The 23,541-nt window shown below is 42.4% G+C and overlaps 1 protein-coding gene across 28 annotated transcripts in view; it reads right to left on the reverse strand.

The window, feature by feature from the left end:
* LOC144509076 (RNA binding protein fox-1 homolog 2-like) overlaps window positions 1-23,541 on the reverse strand; it is a 295,347-nt gene that overhangs the window by 12,965 nt on the left and 258,841 nt on the right. For 11 of the 28 annotated variants that reach the window (XM_078237394.1, XM_078237390.1, XM_078237388.1 and 8 more), the window contains 5 exons: window positions 22,160-22,220; window positions 15,917-15,970; window positions 15,144-15,218; window positions 13,479-13,611; window positions 2,300-2,364 (listed from right to left, as the gene is read on the reverse strand). In XM_078237394.1, coding sequence (XP_078093520.1) covers window positions 2,300-2,364; window positions 13,479-13,611; window positions 15,144-15,218; window positions 15,917-15,970; window positions 22,160-22,220 — 388 coding nt within the window. Of the gene's footprint in view, window positions 1-2,299; window positions 2,365-5,680; window positions 5,709-5,752; window positions 5,911-7,957; window positions 8,001-8,798; window positions 8,839-13,478; window positions 13,612-15,143; window positions 15,219-15,916; window positions 15,971-22,159; window positions 22,221-23,541 lie in introns of those variants that run through there. The other 17 variants (XM_078237387.1, XM_078237400.1, XM_078237389.1 and 14 more) reach the window with 7 other exon arrangements.

Raw genomic sequence — 23,541 nt, forward strand, 5'->3', positions numbered from 1 at the left:
GTTAGTGGAAATGTTCAAGATCCAAGGAGCATAAAACAGCACGAGTTAAACTCTCCTTCCCCTTTGTCTCTCCCATTGCTCCTTCAGCCAATAAGCAATCGCTACAGTTATGGTGTCTTCTAAGAAATTGGACTTTCAGCTCAAAGTAGTCTGGATTACCAATGTGAAGAGTTCTTTTATGCGCATCATAATCGCCTCCCAAATAGTGAAAAAAATCAGGGCAGAAGATCTAGTGAGACAGTTGGGAGAAGTCAATATTGGAGTGTGGGGGCAAGGCTATCAAAAAAATGATTTTAAAAATTCCCTGCTTGATTTAATCTTTGTGTAGATTTTCAGATCCTGGATACATGTAAAAAGTTAAAGTTTATTTATTAGTGTCACAAGTAAGGCTTACATTAACACTGCAATGAAGTTACTGTGAAAATCCCCTAGTCGCCACACTTCAGCGCCTGTTCTGGTACACTGAGGGAGAATTTAGCATGGCCAATGCACCTAACCAGCACATCTTTGGAGTGTGGGAGGAAACCGGAGCACCCGGAGGAAACCCACGCAGACACGGGGAGAATGTGCAAACTCCACACAGACAGTGACCCAAGCCGGGAATCGAACCCGGGTCCCTGGCGCTGTGAGGCAGCAGTGCCAACCACTGTGCCAATGTGACGCCCGTGCATGTGTCACAGAACAGTAATACTTATTTATATAATGTAATAAAATGTCCCAAGGTGCATGATAACACAAAATAAGACACCAAGCCACTTAAAACCTATCTTAGACCAAACATTAAGTTGTCTTAAAGGAAGAAAGTGAGGTGGAGAGGCAGAGAGATGCATGGAAGGTATTCCAAAGCTTAGACAACTGATGGCACAGTCACTAATGGTGAAGTGATTAAAATCAGGGATATTCAAGAGGCTGGAGTTGGAGGAGTACAGATATCTCAGAGGGTTGTGGGGTTTGAAGAGATAGATCCTGAGATAGAGAGGGATGAGGCCACAGAGGGATTTGAAAATCAAGATGTTGCTTGGCTGTGAACCAACGTAGGTCAGTGAGCATAGGGTGATAGGTGAAAAGCTATGGAGATCAGAGTTTCAGATGACCTCAGGTTTATGGAGGTCAGAGTGTGGGAGACCAGACAGGAGTGCACTGGAACAGTTCGAGACTAAAGGAAATTAGACAGGAATGAGGGTTTGGCAGCAGATGAGTTGAGACAGTTCAGCAATGTTACAGAGGTGGCAATAGATGGTCTTAGGTGATGAAAAGATAAGTTAATCTCAGGCCCAAATGTGATATGAAGGTTGCAGAGACTGGTTCACCCTCAGACGGTTGCGAGGGAAAAGGGATGGAGCAGGTAGTCAGAAAAGAGAGTCTAGAAAATGGACTGCAAACAATGGCTTGAGTCTCCCCAATATTCATTTGGAGGAAATATCTGTCCATCCAGTACTAGATGTTGGATACGGAGTCTGATATTTAGCAATAGTGAAGGAATTGAGAGAGGTGGTGGTGGGGAAGAGCTGGGTTTCGGCAGGGTGTGTAAAAACTAATGCTGTACCTTCAGATGATAGCGGCAAGGGGCAGCATGTGGATGAGAAATATGAGAAATAACAGAATTAAACAAGTAGATGATTCCATCTGCTTGGCCTGAGGCTGAGTCTATTTCTAGATGACAGTCCTGGATAGATGCAATGCTTTGCTAGTGGACTTTATAATGTTCAAACTGCTTTTTAACTCGCTCATTAAAGAGGCTCCATCACAGGACACTCTTATTAAGACAGGAATGTCTTTTACGTGAATAATGGTTCCTCGAGAAAGGCAGCACTGCCTATGAAAACATTCCAGTGCGCCATCAGTTTCTTCAGCCAGAGGAACTATGGCAGAAAACTGTCAGAAACTGTTAAGAGAAATATCATTTTAAACGGACCTTTGTCCTTCCTGATTTTTCTTGTTTCCGATCTAACAATCATTTCATTCTAGTCTGTGTGTGGAGGATGAAGAATGACACTGTCTCCAGGTTAATGTGCAGTGTTGGTGTTTCACTCTCTGATGGATAATCCATACAAAGCACTCTCAGCAATGAAGCCTACACTACAACAATCTTTGATAAGTCAGTCTCAGAAATGGCGCGTTTCATCGAAGGCTCCTGAGCAGAGGAAGCCCACCGTGCACAAACGTAGGTTGGAGCAGCACAGTGAGATCACCCCATAAAGAGAGCTCACCATGGCAACAAAAGAATCCTTTGTGCTACAACGAACACTGTAGAAGCAGAGATTGAAGAGAGTATGAGATGGATAGACCTGGATCTTACCTGTCACTGTATGCAGTGGCAGTAGCAGTTGCTGGCTGTGCATACCTGTAGGCTGCATATCCACCCTGGAACAAACAAGAAGATGCCTAAGAACGCTACTTAACGTTCACACGCACGCACAAACACAATGGCAAAACTGCATTTGTTTCATATATTACAAATTTTCAAGTAAAAATTGATGCACGTACATTCATTGTTAACAGTGCAGATTTTAAACTTTTTTTTGATTTTCTGAATTATAAAGATTTCTCCAGTGCAACCTTTAAAAGGGCTGACCATCTGATTTGCAACGGGTTAGGTTTGAAGATTTAGATAGACTGTTGGTAATTGGCTTGACTCTTTGCTCACAGCCCACCCCTGCTATGCAATTGTGGCAAAATATCCACTTTCATTTACTCGGGGTCGCCGCTGACACAATCCTTCACCTCCTCCAACTCGCCACGTGCAAATCGTGACTTTATTCCTTCTCAATGGACTATGGGTAAAGCCACCCTCTCACCCTCAGGTAAATAAACTCCTCCTCTCAGCCAAATCAGCAAGTAAAATATGCAAAGAGGGTAAAAAGGAAGATTGTGTTGCCAACTGGCTGGGATGCAAAATGGAAAAGCAGAAATCAAGGAGAGAGTTTTAAATATTCAGTTCTATCAATGACAATTGCCCTCTGTCAAACCAAATTTCTCCATACAGCACCTTCAGGGGCTGCCAGCATTTGTTCTCACCCAATTGGTCAGTCCCCAGTGAAGTGTGCCAGGGAATGCTTGCAAGGGGTCACAAAGAATCTGCAAAGGGATACAGGTTGAACAAATGGGCAAAAACTTGGCAGGTGGAGCATGATGTGAGAAAATGTGAGGTTGTCCATTTTGTTGGGATGAAAGGGTAACAAGGGAGAGAGTAGGGCCTCTCAAGGATCAACAAGGTCATCTATGTGCGCATCCACAAGAGATGGATGAGATCCTAAATGAATATTTCTCCTCAGTATTTACTGTTGAGAAAGGCATGGATGTTAGGGAACTTGGGGAAATAAACAGTGATGCCTTGAGGAGTGTACACATAACAGAGAAGGAGGCGCTGGAAGTCTTCAAGTGCACCAAGGTAGATAAATCCCTGGGACCTGATGAAGTGTATCCCAGGACGTTGTGGGAGGCTCGGGAGAAAATTGCAGGTTCCCTAGCAGAGATATTTGAATCATCGATAGTCACAGGTGAGGAACATTGAAGGATGGCAAATGTTGCGCCTTTGTTTAAAAAGAGAAAAGTCTGGGAACTACAGGCCGGTGAGCCTCACGTCTGTAGTGGGTAAGTTGTTCGGAGGTATTCTGAGAGACAGGATCTACAGGCATTTAGAGAGGCAAGGACTGATTAGGGACAGTCAGCACGGCTTTGTGAGTGGAACATCATGTCTCACAAATTTGACTGAGTTTTTTGAAGGAGTAACCAAGAAGGTAGACGAGGACAGTGCAGTTGATGTTGTCTACATGGACTTTAGCAAGGCCTTTGACAAGGTACCGCATGTAGATTGCACCGCATGGGACTTGATGGTTTGAGTTTTAAGGAGAGGCTGGATAGACTGAGACTTTTTTCCTCTGGAGCATAGGAGACAGAGGTGATTTATAGAGGTCTATAAAATAATGAGGGGCATAGATCAGCTAGATTCATCAATATCTTTTCCCAAAGGTAGGGGAGTCTAAAACTAGAGGGCATAGGTTTAAGGTGAGAGGGGAGACATACAAAAGTGTCCAAAGGGGCAATTGCTTCACACAGAGGGTGGTGAGTGTCTGGAACAAGCTGCCAGGGGTAGTAGTGGAGCCGGGAACAATTTTTCCCTTTTAAAAAACATTTAGACAGTTACATGGGTAAGATGGCTATACAGGGGTGTGGACCAACGTGGGAAATTGGGACTAGCTTCGGGGTTAAAAACAAAGGGCGGCATGGACAAGTTGGACCGAAGGGCCAGTTTCCGTGCTGTAAACCTCTATGAATCTAATAGAAAAGTTTTATTCAGATGGAGACAGAATGTACAGAGGAATCTGGGTGTCTTTACACGTGAATCACAAAATGTTACCATGCAGGTACAGCAAATAATTATGGATTATTATGGAATCCATTATGGAAAATGGATTGTTGGCATTTATTGCAAGGGGAATTGAGTATAAAGTAGGGAAGCCTTGTTACAGCTGCATCGAGCATTGGCGAGACTGCCTACAGTTTTGGTGTCCTTATTTAAGGAAAGATGTACTTGCATTGGAGGCTGTTCAGAAAAGGTTCACAATGTTGATCCCTGGTTTGAAGGGGGGTTGTCTAATGAGGAGAGGCTGAGTCAGTTCGGTCTGTACTCACTGGAGGAGAGAGGTAATCTTACTGAAACATTCTGGGGAGGTATGGCAGAGTAGATGCTGAGAGGATGTCTTAATTCTTGGTGGAATCTAGATCCATGAGAGACATTTTCAAAATAAGTGGTCTCTCATTTCAGACAGAGCTGAGGAAGAATTTCTTCTCTCAGTAGGTACTTAATGCTTGGAATTCTCTAATCCAGTGGACAGTGGAGACTGTATCATTGGGGTAAATTAGACAGATTTTTAATTTAGAAGGGAGTCGAAGGTCATGGGGGGGGGTGGGTGGGGCAAACAGGAAAGTGGAGTTGAGACCATAATCAGATTAGCTATGAATGGCAGAGCAGGCTCGATGAGCTCCTATTATTAATGTTCTTACCTTTCATGTACTGTCAATCAAACTGATATCAACTAACTCAGTACAATGAGAAAGTGCACAAGTGGCTTTACCAACAGACCACTGGGATGAAGGAGAAAATGCAACTTAGTGAACAGGAGCTCTCTAACAGATGTGCAGACCTAAAACAGATTTGAACCCTTCTCAGAATTTGTTTAATATCATCGTCAAACTCATTTGATGAATAATTGCATCTGCAGCTCAAATATGTTAATTATATTAAAACAAATGCAGTTTTGAAAATGCATTTAATATACAAATACAAATGAGTTTTTATTTTCTAAACAATCAAGCTGTGGTATCTGTCAATCAGAAGGAATCGGAGCATGCGAATGTCCGAATCTACAGCACTAGCAATCACCAACCAAATGATCCACAGACTAACTCTGGGCGTCCCAGCATTCTCCAGAGGACAGCCCTCAGCCCTATTCGCTATGGCAAGCCGAGTGAAGGAAACAGCCTGGATTACTAGAGCGTGCAGCCACGATTCTCAGTATTATATAGAAAATGTATATATGAAAATGTAATAAAACATTCACAATCACCATTCACTCATTGCAGCCTCTCCCGCATACCTAAGAGGTTAAACATTCACGTCAAGCAAACCACATTAAAAGTTCTTGCTGCAGTTAGAGGTGGGAGCTGAGATACTAACCAAGATTGCTTAAAGCAGTAGCTGCCTGCTGGGAATGAGTTTTTAAAACACAACATTTTATTTACTGACCAGCAAAAAAAAAAAGGGGTGGGGAGGGGGAGAAATTAAACAGTTGTATCCAACATTAATCCTCTCACCTGTACAATTATGTTCTCCAAAAGATGCTAATTTATCTTGAATCCTACAAATGGCAAGTTCCACTGGAAAGTATATTCCACAATAGATTTTAACTGCAGTGGATGATTAGAACAGAAGAAGAGAGATTGTGTGGCAACCTCAGTTGTATTCATTAAGCAACTTTTACTACTTTGGCAGAGAAAGGTACTGCAGTAAACGTGCCAGATTACCTGCTCCTATTCCACAGGAAGTAGTAGTGTGCGCGCAGTGCCTCAAGGTCTCCCTGGATAAACGCACTGCCTGCTGTGTAACTGAATCACACAAATCATTCAAGACCCAGCCTCATTCTCCACGTGCTGCTATATTGGGGCCATCAAGTGGGGTGGTAGCTGGGAGACTATAAACTGCTAGAATGCCTATGGTCTGGGGAGGGAATATTAACAAAGGGCGACTACTACGCAGTGACACTGCTACATGTGTGCATGAGAGAGAAAGCAGGATCTGGGGTGCTATTGGAAGTACCCTCCAAAGCTGAATAACTTCCCCATACTCACTGCCTAGGTTCACACAGGAGAAAAAGGCACTTGGGTCAGAGATTGAAGGTTTGCCAAAACCCTACCTAACAAAGTCAGTATCTTGCTAGAGGAAAGAAAATGTGGGGAAAAGCACACCGTTCAAATACCAGAGAGTGATATTAGTCTTGGCTGTGCAGATGTCAGTGGAATGGACTGGCTGAGCAATCCACTTCCAAATGAAATGTGGCAGAATTAAGGGATTTTTAAAAAAGCAACACAGATAACAAAATATGTAACAATTAAGCCCTGCCTCTGTCATGACCAGGATCCCTGCCCTATGTCAATAAACCAAATTCAGTTTTTATCCCATCAGATTCTGGAAATTTTAACCAGTATTTAGGGGATCACACGGCCATGAAAACAGAATATCAATGGCTTTGAACATTCCCTACACGTGCTAAGTGATCAGAAAGCAATAATTCCACTTGAAGTGCATTTAAATATTTATTGTAAGTACTTAATAGTTTTTATACTATCTGAAATGCATAATCTGCTGAAGTTAGCCACTGAACTGACTTAGCATCATGTGCATGGGAACATGAATTAATGGGAAAGGACGGTGTGTTTACGCCCCAATGTGCTGGAGTGAATGGAAGTGACTTGGTTCATTGGAATTCAATGCTGGATCCCATTAAGTTTTATCTACACTCTGCTGCATGATTAATGTACTGCAGGCTGGCTTCACATTTCCCACTGATATTGCTTCTACTCTTTCGAAAGGAGAATTTTTATCACCTCATTCATCTCTCTTAGTACATGTGTGTCTTTAAAGATTTCCTCCAAATTCCATTGTAAACAAGGCTACTGTAATTCTGTTTCCTGTGACTGTTCGAGACCCTGATATTCCACTCTTATCAGTCCACTGAAATTGATACTGGATGGTAAAGTACATTTAAACAGCCATTCACACCTGGAACCAGGCACGTTTATTGCTGAGACAGGGGTAAAAGATTGACGGGTGAGTCATTCTGGACCCCTCTTCTGTAGTTCCAACTGCACAGGCCACTACTGGATTTTCTACAAGTCTGGACGAAAACAAGTCACTTTCCCATTAACCTCTTGGTCTGGGGATGGAAAGATTTTTTTCCCCCCAAAGCTAAAAGCAGACTTGATATCCCCCGATTCATACCGACTAAATGAGGTGAACTTTGGCAGAACACTACTCTTTCAAATTGGATATCCAGAATCCCATGCCACCCAAACAGATGAAATAAAAGTCACACTCCGTGGATGAATCCTCAGCATTGCACTGTTACACTAACCTTTAATCAGACCAACATGATGAGACACTCCCCCTCCCCCCCCCCGCCATTACACAGCTCCTTTAATGATTCAATGTGAAATGTGTTGAGTTGGCGATAGACACATGGACTCTCACTATAAACCTACCAATTATAGTCATTAGTCTGGGATTCTTCTTTCAAGTTTGTGTTATCTCATGGTGAAATTAGTGCATACTTCAGGAATGCTTTTGTCTCCATTTGGCGCCTGCTCCCATCCCTAACTGCAGTCTTTGCTGTTAGTAGGATTTGTCACTGCAATCCACAATCTGTGTGATTGGTCTCTTCACACGTTTCTATCATACCTGCGGTAACTTACTGCTATACACTGGTTCCTGATACACTATTCTATAACAAAACACAGGGAAGAACATTGGCGACGAGGCTGGAAAAGAAACAACTGAAAAAAAGAGACCCTCCTTGGATAAAGCCATTCTATTATTGGAGGATGGTTTATGCTGATGAACCTTTAAGACTAGATTTATAAAACAAGGGACATTCACAGGCTGCACAACTGCACACATTTCAAATGACTGAACACTTGTTAAAATTTACTCTGAGCACCTGTCACAACATTTCTTTTGCCAACTGTCTCCAGTTTCCATTTACAGATCAGAGGTGATGGATTTGATTTCAAAGTCAAATATACACAGCATACACCAGCATTCCTCAGCAAACATTTCAGCTCAATTTAAAATTTAAAAAAAATCAAAGGACACAAGATTTGGTGAGCAATACTACAAGCCTTAACAAGTGCTTTGTAAAGGTTTCCCTTACAGCACAGGTGCAGGGTAAGAACCAGCGCAGCAAAGGTCAACTTTATTCAATACTTTCTTTTTGACATCATTGCTTTTGCACGATATCCCAAAAGAAACTCCTTTCCTTCGAAAGCTTGGAATGTTCAGAACACCGTACATTGTAAATAACAACAAAGGCACATGGGGGGCTTTTCTGTTGTAAAAGGAGACACCACAGAGCTCTGGTGTCTCAAATTTACATAAATGGACGAAGGGACGAGTTAACTATGAAATTAACACCGACCAGATGAGGGATTAAATACACAGCTGGAGAAAATATTAGCATACTGATTTAAAGAATGGCTTCATCAACAGAAGGGTGACAATGTAAAATAGTGGCTATACTTACATAGAGATCGGCACCATAAAATCCATCTTGGTAAACCACACTGCAGGGATGCACACAGAAACACTGAGATTACTGCAACTCCAACATGCAGGGGCTAATAAAGGCAAGGTTTGTCACAGCTCTATAGACTGCACCCATTTCCACCAAAAACTGCTTGCAGTTTTTGAAAGCAAGTGTTTTCTTCATTTCAAAATAATCAACACATCGTTTTTAGACTTTATTACTAAAATCTATTTAGTAGGAAACAATTGCATCACTATTTTAGAGGCAGTCGCCATTTCTATGCTCCCAGTTGCACAGTAAAGGGAGAGGGTGGGTGGCAGATTTATACAATATAACCTGGCAATCCCGTCTTCAGCTGGTGAGACACCTGATGACTATTTCAACTGGGGTGGGCATCATAGCCAAGCCCTCTTGGTCAGGAAACGGGATGAAATTGAAGCAAGAACTGTTTCTTTGACGTGGTTTTTGTTTGCGTGGCTGCTTCCCCCACTGTTACAGTCCGTAATGAGAATCAGACGCTGTTGTCAAACTTGGCAACATTGAGTAACAGACACCAACAAAAGTAATCAAAAAGGCTAATGGAACGTTGACCTTCTGGAGACTGCAATTCAAAAGCAAGGGAATGATTGTACTGAACCTTGGTCAGATGTGGGTAACTACTCACTTTTCAGCAACGTATCTGAGGAAGGTCAGGCTGACCTTGGTCTGGTTGCAGCATACATTCACCAGAATCAAACCAGAGGCTCAAGGGTTATGTCATGAGGATAGTTCCTATAAATTTAGCTTGCATTCTCTTGAGTTTAGTAAGTTATTGGTCGATCAAATTGAGTTGATCAAAATAATACAAGGATTCAATAGGGGGGAGGGGATTTGTCTCCTGATTAACATTTAAAATTGGGCTCGGACATTTAGAAGCACTTTTCACACGATAAAGGAAGTGAGCAAGTTGCTTTCTCAAAATGCAATGAGTGGATTTTGGGTCAATTGGAATTTCCAAGTCCGAGAGAGTTATTTTTACAAAATGAAATACTATTGATGCTGGACTAAAAATGTTGGAAACACTCAACAAGTCAGGCAGCTTCTGTGGGGACAGAAACAGAGTTAATATTTCAAATCAATAAACTTTAATCAGAGCAGATCGATATACTGATATCCTTTCTCAACAGAAATCTAAGGATATGGAACAAAATTGTGGGGGAAGAGAGTTGAGGTAAAGACCAGCCATGATCTATTTGAACAGGGGGAAGGATAGAAGGGCTGAATGGCCCACTCCTAGTCCTATATTACATAGGAAACTAATAGAGGAAGTGGAGACTTTAATCAGATAATGGATTTCTAGGCCCCTTTTTCCATGCAATGTTAGGCTGACAGTCTAGAAAGATTGGGATGTTTACAGTGAGGAATGCAGCTGACAAAGGAACTTCACACTCTTAACTGTTTACTGTCTATAAAGTGAATCCAACATTTTAGAAGTGGGTGGCAGTATCACCAAGTTATTCATTTTAAATGCAAATTGACTCAAAAGTGTTCCCAAAAGCATTGCTTATCACAAATAATTAATTTATGATTCACTTTGACAGATAGTGCATGATAGAGAAATCAGCTCTTTAAGAATTAAAGAAGCTGTCACCCCCAGGCCCCTGTGCTTTGGCTTTTAGCACCCTGCAGTTTTTGTAAACTAAACGTCCACACGCTTCTCTTTCACTTGAGACAAACCTTCCCTTTCAGCCATCAGTAACAATGTTAGCCAACAGAAATTATCCACATGCTTTAACTCAAACAGGCTCAAGGAATACTTTAAAACATGCTTGTGCTAAACGTTCCTTAAAGTGGAGTTGAAAGATTTTAATAAACAGAAAATTCTGAAGTGTATCTGCATTACATAAATGATATTGGCTGCCAATCAGTCCTGGAGAACAATGAAATTTTTCACATTTCCATTCCCTATCTGCCTTAATAACCACATGCTCACACCGAGAGAGGTAGGCAGCTCGGGATGGTCACCTGTGTGTGTGTGTGTGCACGTGTGTGTGGGGGGCGGGGGGGGAGGTGTGTGTGTGTGTGTGTGTGTGTGTGTGTGGGGGGGGGGGGAGGGGGAGGTGTGTGTGTGTGTGTGTGTGGGGGGGGGGGGGAGGGGGAGGTGTGTGTGCACATGTGCAGGGAGGGGTGGGAGGTGAGAGTGTGTGTGTGTGGGGAGGGTGGTGTGTGTGGGGGGGGGAGGGGGGAGGTGTGTGTGCGCACATGTGCAGGGAGGGGTGGGAGGTGAGAGTGTGAGTGTGTGTGTGGGGGGGGGGGGGTGGTGTGTGTGGGGGGGGGGGGGGAGGGGGGAGGTGTGTGTGTGTGCGCGCACATGTGCAGGGAGGGGTGGGAGGTGAGAGTGTGTGGGGGGGGAGGGGGGGGGAGGGGGGAGGTGTGTGTGTGTGTATGTGTGTAAAGTTAAATTTATTAGTCACAAGTAAGGCTTACATTAACATTGCAATGAAGTTACCGTGAAATTCCCCTAGTCGCCACAGTCCGGCGCCTACTCAATGCACCTAACCAGCACGTCTTTCTGACCGTGGGAGGAAACCCACGCAGACACGGGGAGAACGTGCAGACTCCACACAGACAGTGACCCAAGCTGGGAATCAAACCCAGGTCCCTGGAGTTGTGAGGCAGCAGTGCTAACCACTGTGCCGTCCGGTGTGTGTGTGAGAGAGAGAGAGAGAGAGAGAGTGAGAGATGCTGTTCTATTGCAGAAGGAAGTACTCACTCCACTCGGCCTGAGCCTGGGGAACTGTGCAGACTAATACCAAGCATCAGGCCTGTGCATGAACACTTTGTGGCAACATCTAAGTTTGTTTTTGTTTTATTTATCAATAAGATGATAATGGAATGGAAAGTATCTGCCAGAGCACTAAATGCTGACAGCCACTGACATAACGTTAAGTTACAGCCAGATGTGTGCAGATCAAATTGCAAATATTTGAATTTCTGTGTCCCAGATGAAGGTTCACGAATGTACCCAGTGGTAAGAAATGTGAAATAGACTGATGTCAGCTCCAAGCTATCAAACTGTTTAAAAGTGTTGTGTAATGTATATGAGTCATAGGAAACAGCATATTTTTTGATATATAAATTTGCACAATCAATTATACTTAATTAAGCTTAGAAAAACATTTAGGATAAAATTTGCAGAGAGAATTCCAAATCTACAAATAAATTAAGTAAAATTTGCTCTTATTTTAGCCAGTGAGAAAAATGTACTGTGGGTAAGGTTTTGCAATATATTCTTCCTTAAGGTTGCTCATTTTACAGTTAGGTGAAGATACAAGAAGATTGCACTGGACTTTTATATCTTACATATTTGTTACACCCAAAATGGTGGCATGGGTGTCACAGTGGTTAGCACTGCTGCCTCACAAATCCAGGGACCCAGGTTCAATTCTGGCCTCGGGTCACTGTTTGTGTGGAGTTTGCACGTTCTCCCCGTGTCTGCGTGGGTTTCCTCCGGGTGCTCCAGTTTCCTCCCACAGTCCAAAGATGTGTGGGTTAGGTGGATTGGCTGTGCTAAATTGCCCCTTAGTGTCCCAAGATGTGTAGGTTAGAGGGATTAGCCATGGTAAATATGAGAGGTTATGGGGATAGGGTCTGGGTAAGATATTCTGTCAGAGAGTTGGTGCAGTCGATGGGCTGAATGGCTTCCTTCTACATTGTAGGGATTCTATGAAAATGCATTGTTTCAGTTACACAAAAACGAAAAATGTATTTTCAGGACTAAAGATTCATCATAAAGTAAACCACTAATCTTCCCAGTGTTGTGGTTTCGAGAGACCCAGAGGAAGTTCAGTCACCCCCAAGCTCAGTAGCCACACGCACTGTAGGCAGATCCGAGTGCATGTGGATGGTCACAGATGGTGAGTGAAGAAGACAATTACACAGTGGGCAGAAACCTCACTGTTTAAGGTGCAAATTTAATGAAGTGTGCTATTTTCAGTCCCTATGGAAGAGGAGCCAATAGCATCCGTAAAGCAGTTTCGGAATAAACACTGCCTGGATGGCTTAGTATTACTAAAGTAAAAACACAGATATTTATGAAAATTAATTTTCAAAGCTGAACTAGGGACTTGTAATTCACTACTACAATTATTTTAAAAAAGTTCATGTCTATTTTAATAAAGAGATAACAGTCCATGCATCATATCCTCCAGTTACCCGGAATCATTCCATAGTATTAACTCCCTTAATTATTTGAATGTTTGGAATAGCATTATATTGCTACTAACTGCAACTGTACAATCCAGGAACTTAGCGGGAGATGGTAGATGCAGCTTTTGTTAGTCTTTTTTTCTGCTTAATTCATAGATTGTCAGGTGCAAAAAGAAATTGATGCAGTCGGTAGGTATCACTGTGATACACCAGTTTGATCACCACTGCGTGAATTTTACACTACACCCATGATTTTGTACATCAAACTCTAAAGCTCAAGTCAGAGCAAAACACACATTGCCCAGTGACCTGGAATGACGGGAAAAGGGTCAATTTGTCTACCAGTTAAGAGTGGCATAAAAACAAAACGTAAAATTAAGCAGACAGTATAAAATGTTCGGTATAACTGGGGATATGGTGAAGATTTGGTGACATTTGGAAACTCCATGCAAAAAGATGGTTAATTAATTTCCAATCAAGTCTGCTTACCCTCCGTAGGCTGGAATGGCGGTGGGTGGCGCTGCTGCACGGAATGCACTGTAGACTGCGCGACCTCGTCCTCTCAGGGCGCCTCTCAATGCAGCTGCAGTGGTGGCCGCTGCTTGGTATGGAAAACCAGGAACTACGGATTCGTGGAATGAAGGAGTGAGAATTAGGACACTGCTGTAAACACTAGTTCCAAATAACTAACAAGAAAACCAATCTATGATTTGATTCGATTTATTATTATCACATGTATCAGTATACAGTGAAAAATATTGTTTCTTGCCCGCTATACAGACAAAGCATACCGTTCATAGAGAAGGAAAGGAGAGAGTGCAGAATGTAGTGTTACAGTCATAGCTAGGGTGTAGAGAAAGATCAACTTAATGCGAGGTAGGTCCATTCAAAAGGCTGACGGCAGCAGGGAAGACAGTGGTTGTGGCAACCAAAACAAAGGCAAAGTCTGAGAATAAAAAACGTACTGACAAGCATACAGGTGTTACTAGAAACAAAATGGACTTTTCACTAAAAGGCGTGTTTATACAATGCAAAGGTATGTTTGCGTTATTTTGTCTGTAGAATACTGATATTGTATTGGTGTAATATACACTGAAAATGTAATAAAGCTCCTGATTGTACACAAACAGATAGTTCAGAATGATTATATCTTAATTAAAAAGTGGCACGGGATGGTTCAATCCAACTGCTCTTTCATCGGTTGGATCCTGCTTCAAGTGATGAAAATTTCCTCTGTTACTGCACGTCAGGGGTCTGTATAAAATGGAAAGTCTCAAGCCAATGTGCAGTACCAAGTGTATATACACCATGCACGCTCATGGCTGCTGAATGGAGGATGAGTCTGGGGATTGTTGTCTATAACCCCAGTGCTGTGAGGCCATTGTAAAAGCAACTAGGATGTTACAATATATTGTTAGAACAAGTAATCAAGATGAACACACAAGGGCAGAAACATAGCTTTGAAGGAGAAGAGAGAGCTTGAGAGGTTTTGGGGGTGAATTCCAGAGCTTAGGGCCTTGGCAGTTGGAAGGCATAACCACTTTTGATTGAACAATTTAAATCAGGGATGTGCAAGAGGCCAGAATGAGAGCAGTGCAAATACAGGACAGGCTCAATAGATCAGCTGGTCATCTCTTATATATTCAGAATCGCTTGGTTCCATTTGCTACATCAGCCTTCCATGTTACGTTGATGCAGTTGGAGTTGATTCTGAGATTGGGGCAACATAAAGGGAGCTTTACTCTGCACCTAGCTCATGCAGTGCTTCACAATGCAACTATCTGCAAAACGATGCTACACATATATGTAAAGGCCTTTAATCAAGGCTCACTCATCTTGACAATAAATTGGAACATATCATGCGGAGTGCTACTCGAACTGAATCACCAAAAATACTGTAAGCAAAACTTGAATTGAGCCAGAAATTTGAGGCAGAGCGTGGAGACAGATGGAGTATAACAACGGGACAGCAACAAGTCACAGGGCATCAGATTCAATCCAAATAGTTTTGATGTCACAAACTGCAATTTCAAAGCTCAAATATTTTATGAAGAGATATCGAAGACTGTACTGGGCCTCAAACCCAATAGTTGCAGTTAATTCTTTATAATGTATAGTGCAGTTTATTTAGATAGAACATTAGACTGATCTTACCATTGTGTGTTGGGCTGAGGGCTGTAGAAGCAACGGGGTGTAGGTGAAAGGGTAAAGATGATAGCGATGCAGGGCCTGAAAATATATAGCATCACACAACCAGTATTAAAACCTTCTCTTGCTCAGCAGTGCTTTAAGGTAAGTATGCTGTGCACTTTATATTAGACTGCGATTTTGTAAGTAAAACTGCACTATATAAATATACCACCATAAAACATTCATCATAGTCTGAATAATTCATTAGAACTGCTTAATGGGCTGTGTCCAATTTTCTAATCCCCCTACATTATTGTAATTTTGCTCACTTTTTAAAAATTCTGAATGTATCCAGTACTTTCTCCTTTATAAAGCAAAACAAAGGTTTATTATGTGCACTCCTCTTGAGATGAAGAACTGGACAGTACTTACTGGAGCAAAAACCCTCACCCAAGAACAAAGTAGTACCTAAGCAGTAGTTCTAAGCTAGAACATCCTTAATGACTAATTTCAGTAGCTGATTAATAATACCACAGATCCCACATATGCTCAATGACTCACAATAACTCGGTCACAAAAGACAGTAACGCTGTAAACTGTGCAGGCCAGCAGGCCCCTAGCCTGTGCTTAGCAAGGTGAACTCGGGGCCCTGGCTGAGGGAGAAGGTCATCTGCCACAGTTCCACTTTTAATAAGACTAAAATTTTCACAATTCAAAAGAACCAATTTAGTTGAATCCTTGGTGATATTTTCTTTAAAACAGTGAATTATGCTGAAGGTGATAAATAGAAGATTTACCTGCATAAAATTCAGGGCTGTAAACAGCACCGACCACAGGGCTGAGCTTCCAGCCTGAAAATTAAACATCAAACCAAGATGAATGCAACATCAAGCTTCAATCCAAAACAACACAAAGGGCACGTAACAATTCACCAGCAATAAACAATATCGATAAATACTAACCTTTCGAGTATTAATCTGCGGCGCAGAGCTACCCAATAACCAGTAACGTTATTTAATGAGCTAGAGTAACCAGCAAGTTTATATGCAGGGCCTGTGTTACCAGCAATTTACCCTCACCAGCCCTGGGTTATAGAAGGAAAAAAAAATCCAACGCTGGAAATGAACAAGAGGCCAGCCATCTATCGCTCACTATCAGGACTCAAGCACAAGCACTTGGCCAAATGCTGGAGGGCAACTGTGAAAATATATTGGCAAAGTGTCTGAGGTAACTAGAGTCACATGCCATAGCTCCAGGGGACAATTGGCATCTGTGAGCAAACAGGCAATGCCTTCAGTGGAAAAATAAACCTGAGCTGCATTGGCAAATCACCCGGAACATCCACTTAACGTGCACTCTCGGAAATGGTTTCCATAACTTCCAAATTATTGTACAAACTTGCTCAGAGGTGTGTGTGAGGGAGGGTTTTAGAGGAAGGGTAGCAGGAACTGGGAAGGGAGAGGGAATTCCAGAGCCTGGTACTTCTGCAACTAAAGTCAAAACATGAAAATACAAGAGTCTGGGATCAGAAGAGTCGAGACTTTGGGAGCTCAGAGGAACAACGGTTGCAGGCCTGGAGGAGGTGGCGGAGATAGAGTAGGGAGGGGCAAGGAAACGTAAGCAAAATTTAAGGTATTAGGGGGCAAGAAGCCATTAGAGGAAACCAGCTCCTCGCAACCTAGTGGTTGAAAGCACCACCCAGTGTGGCACTGAGCCAAAGAGATTATATAGTTACAATTACACTCTCCAATACATGCTGAATTAGCAGATTACAGCCTTTAATGCCCTAAACTGGCAAAGAGATTAATTAGCCAGGATTCCCATAGAGCTGCTAGAATATCCAAGGCTCGGATGTCAGGAGAGGGTAAAACCAGATTTCCGTACAAAGTCAAACAATCTTGAATTGACATTTGAATTGACTGCTAACGTTGACCGTCTAGGTTTCGATTTGAAGACAGCCACTTGGCAGAGGAATCAAATTGTTCCCATCACTTATGGAATGGTATGCCAGTCTCAGCTTTCATTGCTTAAATACTAGTTTAACAACAATGCTTCAAAACTTATTTCAGGCTTGCAGTTGTAAAAGGACATCAGAATAATAATTTTAAATGTATCCCATACACATCTGATGGTTCAGGTGGTCAAAGCAATAAGAAGTTGAAGAATACAATTCATGAGTGTTCCAGGTTCAATCTCTGGTCTGCATTGTTAGCTGATCTCAGTCAAGACAAGTGAAGGCAGAAAAGATTTACTAGGATGCTACCGGGACTTGATGTATTGAGTTATAAGGAGAGGCTGGATAGACTGGGACTTTTTTCTCTGGAGCATAGGAGGCTGAGGGGTGATCTTATAGAGGTCTATAAAATAATGAGGGGCATAGATCAGCTGGATAGTCAATATCTTTTCCCAAAGGTAGGGGAGTCTAAAACTAGAGGGCATAGGTTTAAGATGAGAGGGGAGAGAAACAAAAGTGTCCAGAGGGGCAATCTTTTCACACAGAGGGTGGTGAGTGTCTGGAACAAGCTGCCAGAGGTAGTAGTAGAGGCGGGTACAATTTTGTCCTTTAAAAAGCATTTAGACAGTTACATGGGTATAGAGGGATATGGGCCAAATGCGGGCAATTGGGGGATTAGCTTGGGGGTTTAAAAAAGAAAGGGCGGCATGGACAAGTTGGGCCGAAGGGCCTGTTTCCATGCTGTAAACCTCTATGACTCTAAGGCATGGAGCTACAACTGACCTCAGTGACGCTGTAAGAGCCAGGAATTATGCTACTGATCACCACCCAACAATCTTTCCTGGGCTGTGTGCAAGGGCATCAAAGGAACACACGACTGAGCTCAGCTGTGATGTTCCCTACAAAAGAACATTCACCATCTGGTCTCACACATTAACAATGGCCACTTGGAGGGTGTCTAGTCCCCATGAAACCTGAAGCCTGTCTCTTAGTTGACATGCTTAGGGCATGGGGAGAAAATTGAAAGCGGGAAAGTATAAAGTAAAAGGGAAAATGCATCTATTCCAGAAGCTGATATGAAACTTGTACTAAAAGCGGGGCTGTAGTACTGCTCTGTCTCATGAGTTACTTTATTGGCCAATCTAGTCAATGTTATTAAGCTATGCCATCTGTCAGCAATGACCAATGTATGAATCATCACTGAGCTCATTATTCTCTCCCTTCAAAAATTTGCTCCCCACGCTCGAATCATTATCGTGTGAAATGGACGGTCCAGAACCAAGTGCAGTGTTGTTAAAGCTGTATGCAAGCGAGTTCAGCCATTCTACAGGTACTAAACCTAGAATGGCACCTCTCACCTCTCCGCCTGGCATGCCTGTTATTGGGCATGCCAAGGCTTGTGTTGGCACAGGTACCAGATACACATGGTTCTTTTAAAAGATAATAATGTCGTTCCCATCCAGACAAGTAATTTAGCTAAAAGCAAATTACTGCGGATGCTGGAATCTGAAACCAAAAGAGAAAATGCTGGAAAATCTCAGCAGGTCTGGCAGCATCTGTAAGGAGAGAAAAGAGCTGACGTTTCGAGTCCAGATGACCCTTGTCAAAGCTAATTTAGCTAGTTTAATTGAAGGATATGGTAAACTGTATTCAAATAATTTGTATTAAAGACTGCGTCAATGTTACTCTTCCATGAGAGCAAGATTATCCCCACAATGACCCGGTCACTTAATTTCCTCCTGTCTTTGGAGAACCATCCATCCTTCATTGGCAGTTCTCAACTCCACAGCTGCAATCACTCTCTCTCGCTGTGTGGAATTGTGACTACATCTTGTATTTAAGCATTGTGAATATAGGTACAGTTTCTCAAATCCAGCAATCCAAAAACAAAGTGTGTTCAATTCTGGACATTTTTCTTCAGGGTGCCACACCTGGGACAGGGTAAGCATGGGAATGAAGACGCCATTCTTGGGCTGATCTCCAACGATGGAATCAGCAAGAGTTGTGCACACACAGGACCTGAATCGACTGCAGCACTTTACGATCTACCTTCCCATGGCCCTCTCTATTCTCCAGACACAAAGCTTCCCGCTCCACCTGCAGGAACATTCCAGTTGCAACACTGCCTGTTGCGCTCAGGAGAGTGGATTTCCTCCGGGTGCTCCGGTTTCCCCTCTCAGTCCAAAGATTAGGTGGATTGGTCATGCTAAATTGCTCCTTAGTGTTAGAGCGATATCAGGAGGATTAGTAGTGTAAATATGTAGTGGTACAGGGATAGGGCCTGGATGGGATTGTTGGCCGTGCAGGCTCAATGGGCTGAATGGCCTCCTTCTGCACTGTAGGATTTCTATGATTTATGGCCATTTGAATAATATTGAGACACGTCACTATAAGTGTCACTAATATATAGAGATGCTCCCTAGTCCCATGAGTGCTGCTTATTTAAACATTCCAGGTCTAAGTTGCCTCTATGTGCACATGTAATAGTGTCTTAATCAGGTACCACCAATTAATCATCTGCTCTTCTGACTGTGAAGCTTCAGCTTCTCTCACGCTCTCTTTATATTTATGATCAATCTTTACATTCTTTCTGATAGATGTACCTTCTTTTCATACTTAGCAGCCAGGATTTACCAACCAGCCCCAGCTGAGTTCTCACCCATGCACAGCGAATCCTCAGCTTCTTTTGGCTTGTATCTTGACATTATATTGACATTTTAAATTGCTAAATCACAGACAATGATTGGGATGGATTTTCAGAACAAATTACATTCAAGGCACGGTTCAAATTCCTCCTTTCTCTCCTGCTTCCCAAAATGGTTTTTAAAACCATTGGCCATTGCTCCACTACACATTGAAAGAGCAACAAAGCAGCATGGACTGTGGTCATTCCAAAGATTGGTAGCAATGCTGTTCCAGAGTTGCACTTTCCTGTCCTTGAATAGAGGGCTGAATAATCTAACTATATAACTAACTTATCTTTCTCTCCCAAGTGTTTTTCTTGAAGATACAATAGAATCACAGTCACAACGAATGAGGGATGAAGCCCCCAGAATGCTAGCAGATTCCTGGCACTTCACTAGAATGGCCACTCTTCAGAGTTGAGTTTTAACTCTTGGTCTCACATTTGGGAGTAGTGTGTGCAGGTTTGGCCACCAGACCTAAGAAAGGACATAATTGCCGTAGAGGGAGTGAAGCAAAAGTTCACCAGCTCGATTCCTGGGATGGCAGGATTGTTGTATGAGGAGAGATTAAGTCAACTAGGCCTTTATTTAATTGAGTTTAGAAGAATGAGAGGAAAGTTTGACAAGGGTAGGCAGACTAGGTGCAGGGATGACGTCCCCCAGGCCGGGAGGGTGGGAGATCTCAAATAAGATGTCAGTCTCAGGATACGAGGTCGGCCATTTAGCGCTCAGGTAATTTCTTCACTCAGAAGGTGGTGAATTTCTGGAATTCTCTACCACTGAAGGCTATGGGGGCCAAGTCGCTGAATATATTTAAGAAGGAAAGAGATAGATTTCTAGAGTCTAAAGGTGCTAAGGGGTATAGGAAGAGAGTGGGTAGGGTATCGAGGATCAGCCATGATCATAATGAATTGTGAAGCTGGCTCACGGGGTCAAACAGCCTACACTCGATCCTATTTTCTATCTCACTGAAACATTGGCCAGTTATTTCTCTGTGAGGTCATCACAGCCAAACTCAACTCTCAAACAAGGGCTTCTGAACAGAACAATGAGGAGGAGGAGTCAGGTACTGATTGCCCCTCCACTAATCCAACTCCCCCAGCTTAGCATCCAACTTCTTTGTTTTCATAGAAATTATATAATCCTACAGTGCAGAAGAAAGCCATTCGGCCCACCGAGCCTACACCGACAACAGTCCCACTCAGGCCCTATCCTGTAGCCCCACATATTTGCACTGTTAGTCCCCCTAATACTCAGGGGCAATTTAGCATGGCCAATCCACCTAACCCACACATCTTTGGAGTGTGGGAGGAAACCGGAGCATCCGGAGGAAACCCATGCAGACATGGGGAGAACGTGCAGACTCCACACAGACAGCGATCAAGGCCAGAATTGAACCTAGGTCCCTCGCTATGTGAGGCAGCAGTGCTAACCATTGTGCCACCCGCCAGAATGAAAGAGCAGCCTGGCCCATCACCTAGGTTAAAGTCCAACAGGTTTATTTGGTAGCAAACGCCACTAGCTAGTGGCGTTTGCTACCAAATAAACCTGTTGGACTTTAACCTGGTGTTGTTAGACTCCTTACTGTGTTTACCCCAGTCCAACGCCGGCATCTCCACACTATCACCTAGGGACAGGTAGACCAAGGCCAGAGAACCTAATTAGGAGACATTCTCTGATGAAAGATCATCAACTTATTTATTCAGTTTTTATTTCTCTCTCAGTTCTGCCTGACCTGCTGAGTGTTGCAAATTTTTAAAGATTTATTTATTAGTATCACAAGTAAGGCTGACATTAACACTGCAATGAAGTTACTGTGAAAATCCCCTAGTCACCACATTCCGGCGCCTTTTTGGGTATACTGAGGGAGAATTTAGCATGGTCAATGCACCTAACCAACATGCCTTTCAGACTGTGGGAGGAAACCGGAGCACTGGGAGGAAACCCACATCTTGGCCACCTTATTTGACACTTTCCTCCAAATGTTCATCTTCATAAATCCAGAGATGCACGAACACCCATATCTCAGCAGGGGCTACTGGATAGAGAGCATGAGGAAAATCCTTCATTGGTTTACTTATTCCTATGCTGGAGAAACACAGCCATAACTTCCCACTGACAGTGGGAATCTAGGCAGTTAATATGGGGCTATCCTATTCTGTAGAATGCAGTACCACACCACATAGAGTATATAAGCATTGAGGTTAAGGATTAAGGACCTTTTCAACTGTGCCTAATAAATTACTCAAGTGTTTACAGAAACATAAGTCCATAGGCAAATAAAGCTTTGTTTCTTTAAGAATCAAGTGTACGTGTAGACATACTGCTCTCATGGAGTACTTGAAACAATACACAGAAACATCTTTTTAAATTCACATATGTCGAATATCTGAAATACTTACCGTTTGCATAAGGGCTGACCATCTTCTTATTAGTCATCACGCGAGCTGTGGCATTGTTTACCTAAGACGTACAGATTGACAAAGAACCAGCATGTCAGACAAGGAAAAGGGCACGGATTTTAAAATACAAGTCTAGCAAAAACAAGATCGATTTAGCTTAATTATGATGTTATAACATTAAGTCTGAATTAGAAGACAAATTTACAAATTACTTTTGAAATTAATTTTCACTATCTATTAATGAATTGCAAAAATCTTTAAATATTTTCAACAAGGACACTCAAATGTAAACCATTGTTTCTCAGGCAATCTTCTTCCCGTTATCCGTATAAAATTAAAATAATTGAATTCACAGGTTCACACCGATATAGTTACTAAAATCATTGTAAAATCTGCTTGCGACAGATCAACACGATATACAGGCTTATTTTGTACAGCTATGTCTGTGCTGGATGATTGAGTGAATGATTAGTTAGATATTTTATTTGGTTAGAACGACAAGGTGATTGGAGAAACTATTGATCCCATCGGATGGAACTAGTCTCTGTAATAAATGATAGATTCTACTTTCAGAGAGAATGAAGCTTGGGAGGAGTTTGTGCCTAGTATGGTTCTGGAAATGAACTGTGCTTGTGTTCTGTCACTGTCAGTATTACACAGTCATACACTGCTCAATGGGAAGTTCAGACTCACACAACAGTTGTGTTTGGAAATGTAGTAAATGCTGAGGACAGCTAACAGACTTATTGACAGACTGGTGAAATGGGCAGATCAAATTTAATGCAGAAAGAGTAAAGTGTTCACTTGGAAGGGTAAGGAGAGGTAACAATGTAAATTGTACATTTTTAAAGGGAAGAGACCTAGGTATGTACATACACAAGTCTTTGAAGAGGGCAAGGCACCTTGTTAATAAGGCACAAGACATTCTTGACTTTCTAAATAAAGGCATGGAGAAAAGGCAAGGAAGCTAATGTTTTAAATAAATCATTGGTAGACTTGCTGGAGCCTTGACTCCAATTCTGGGCACCACACTTTAAGGAGGATGTCAAGAACTTGGTGAGGGTACAAAAGAGATTTACGGTAATGGGGATGAAATACTGCAGGTATGTGCAGAGACTTGAGATACTGGGACTGTTTTCCTCAACAGCAGAGAAGGTTAAAAGGAAATTTAATAGCAGCATTCAAAATGATGTGGGGTGAGCTAAGAGTGGATAGAAGGACTGGCTGGAAGGGATGATAAACAGAGAATAGAGACTTAAGATAATTGGCTAAAGAACTATGGGTGAGATAGCTTTTTAAAAAAACTCGGCATGTTGTGATAATCCAGCAAAGCCAATTAGAGTCGTAGAAACAGATTTAAAGGGAACTGGACAAATACTTGA

This window comes from Mustelus asterias, chromosome 21, assembly GCF_964213995.1.
Source record: "Mustelus asterias chromosome 21, sMusAst1.hap1.1, whole genome shotgun sequence".
Lineage (NCBI taxonomy): Eukaryota > Metazoa > Chordata > Chondrichthyes > Carcharhiniformes > Triakidae > Mustelus > Mustelus asterias.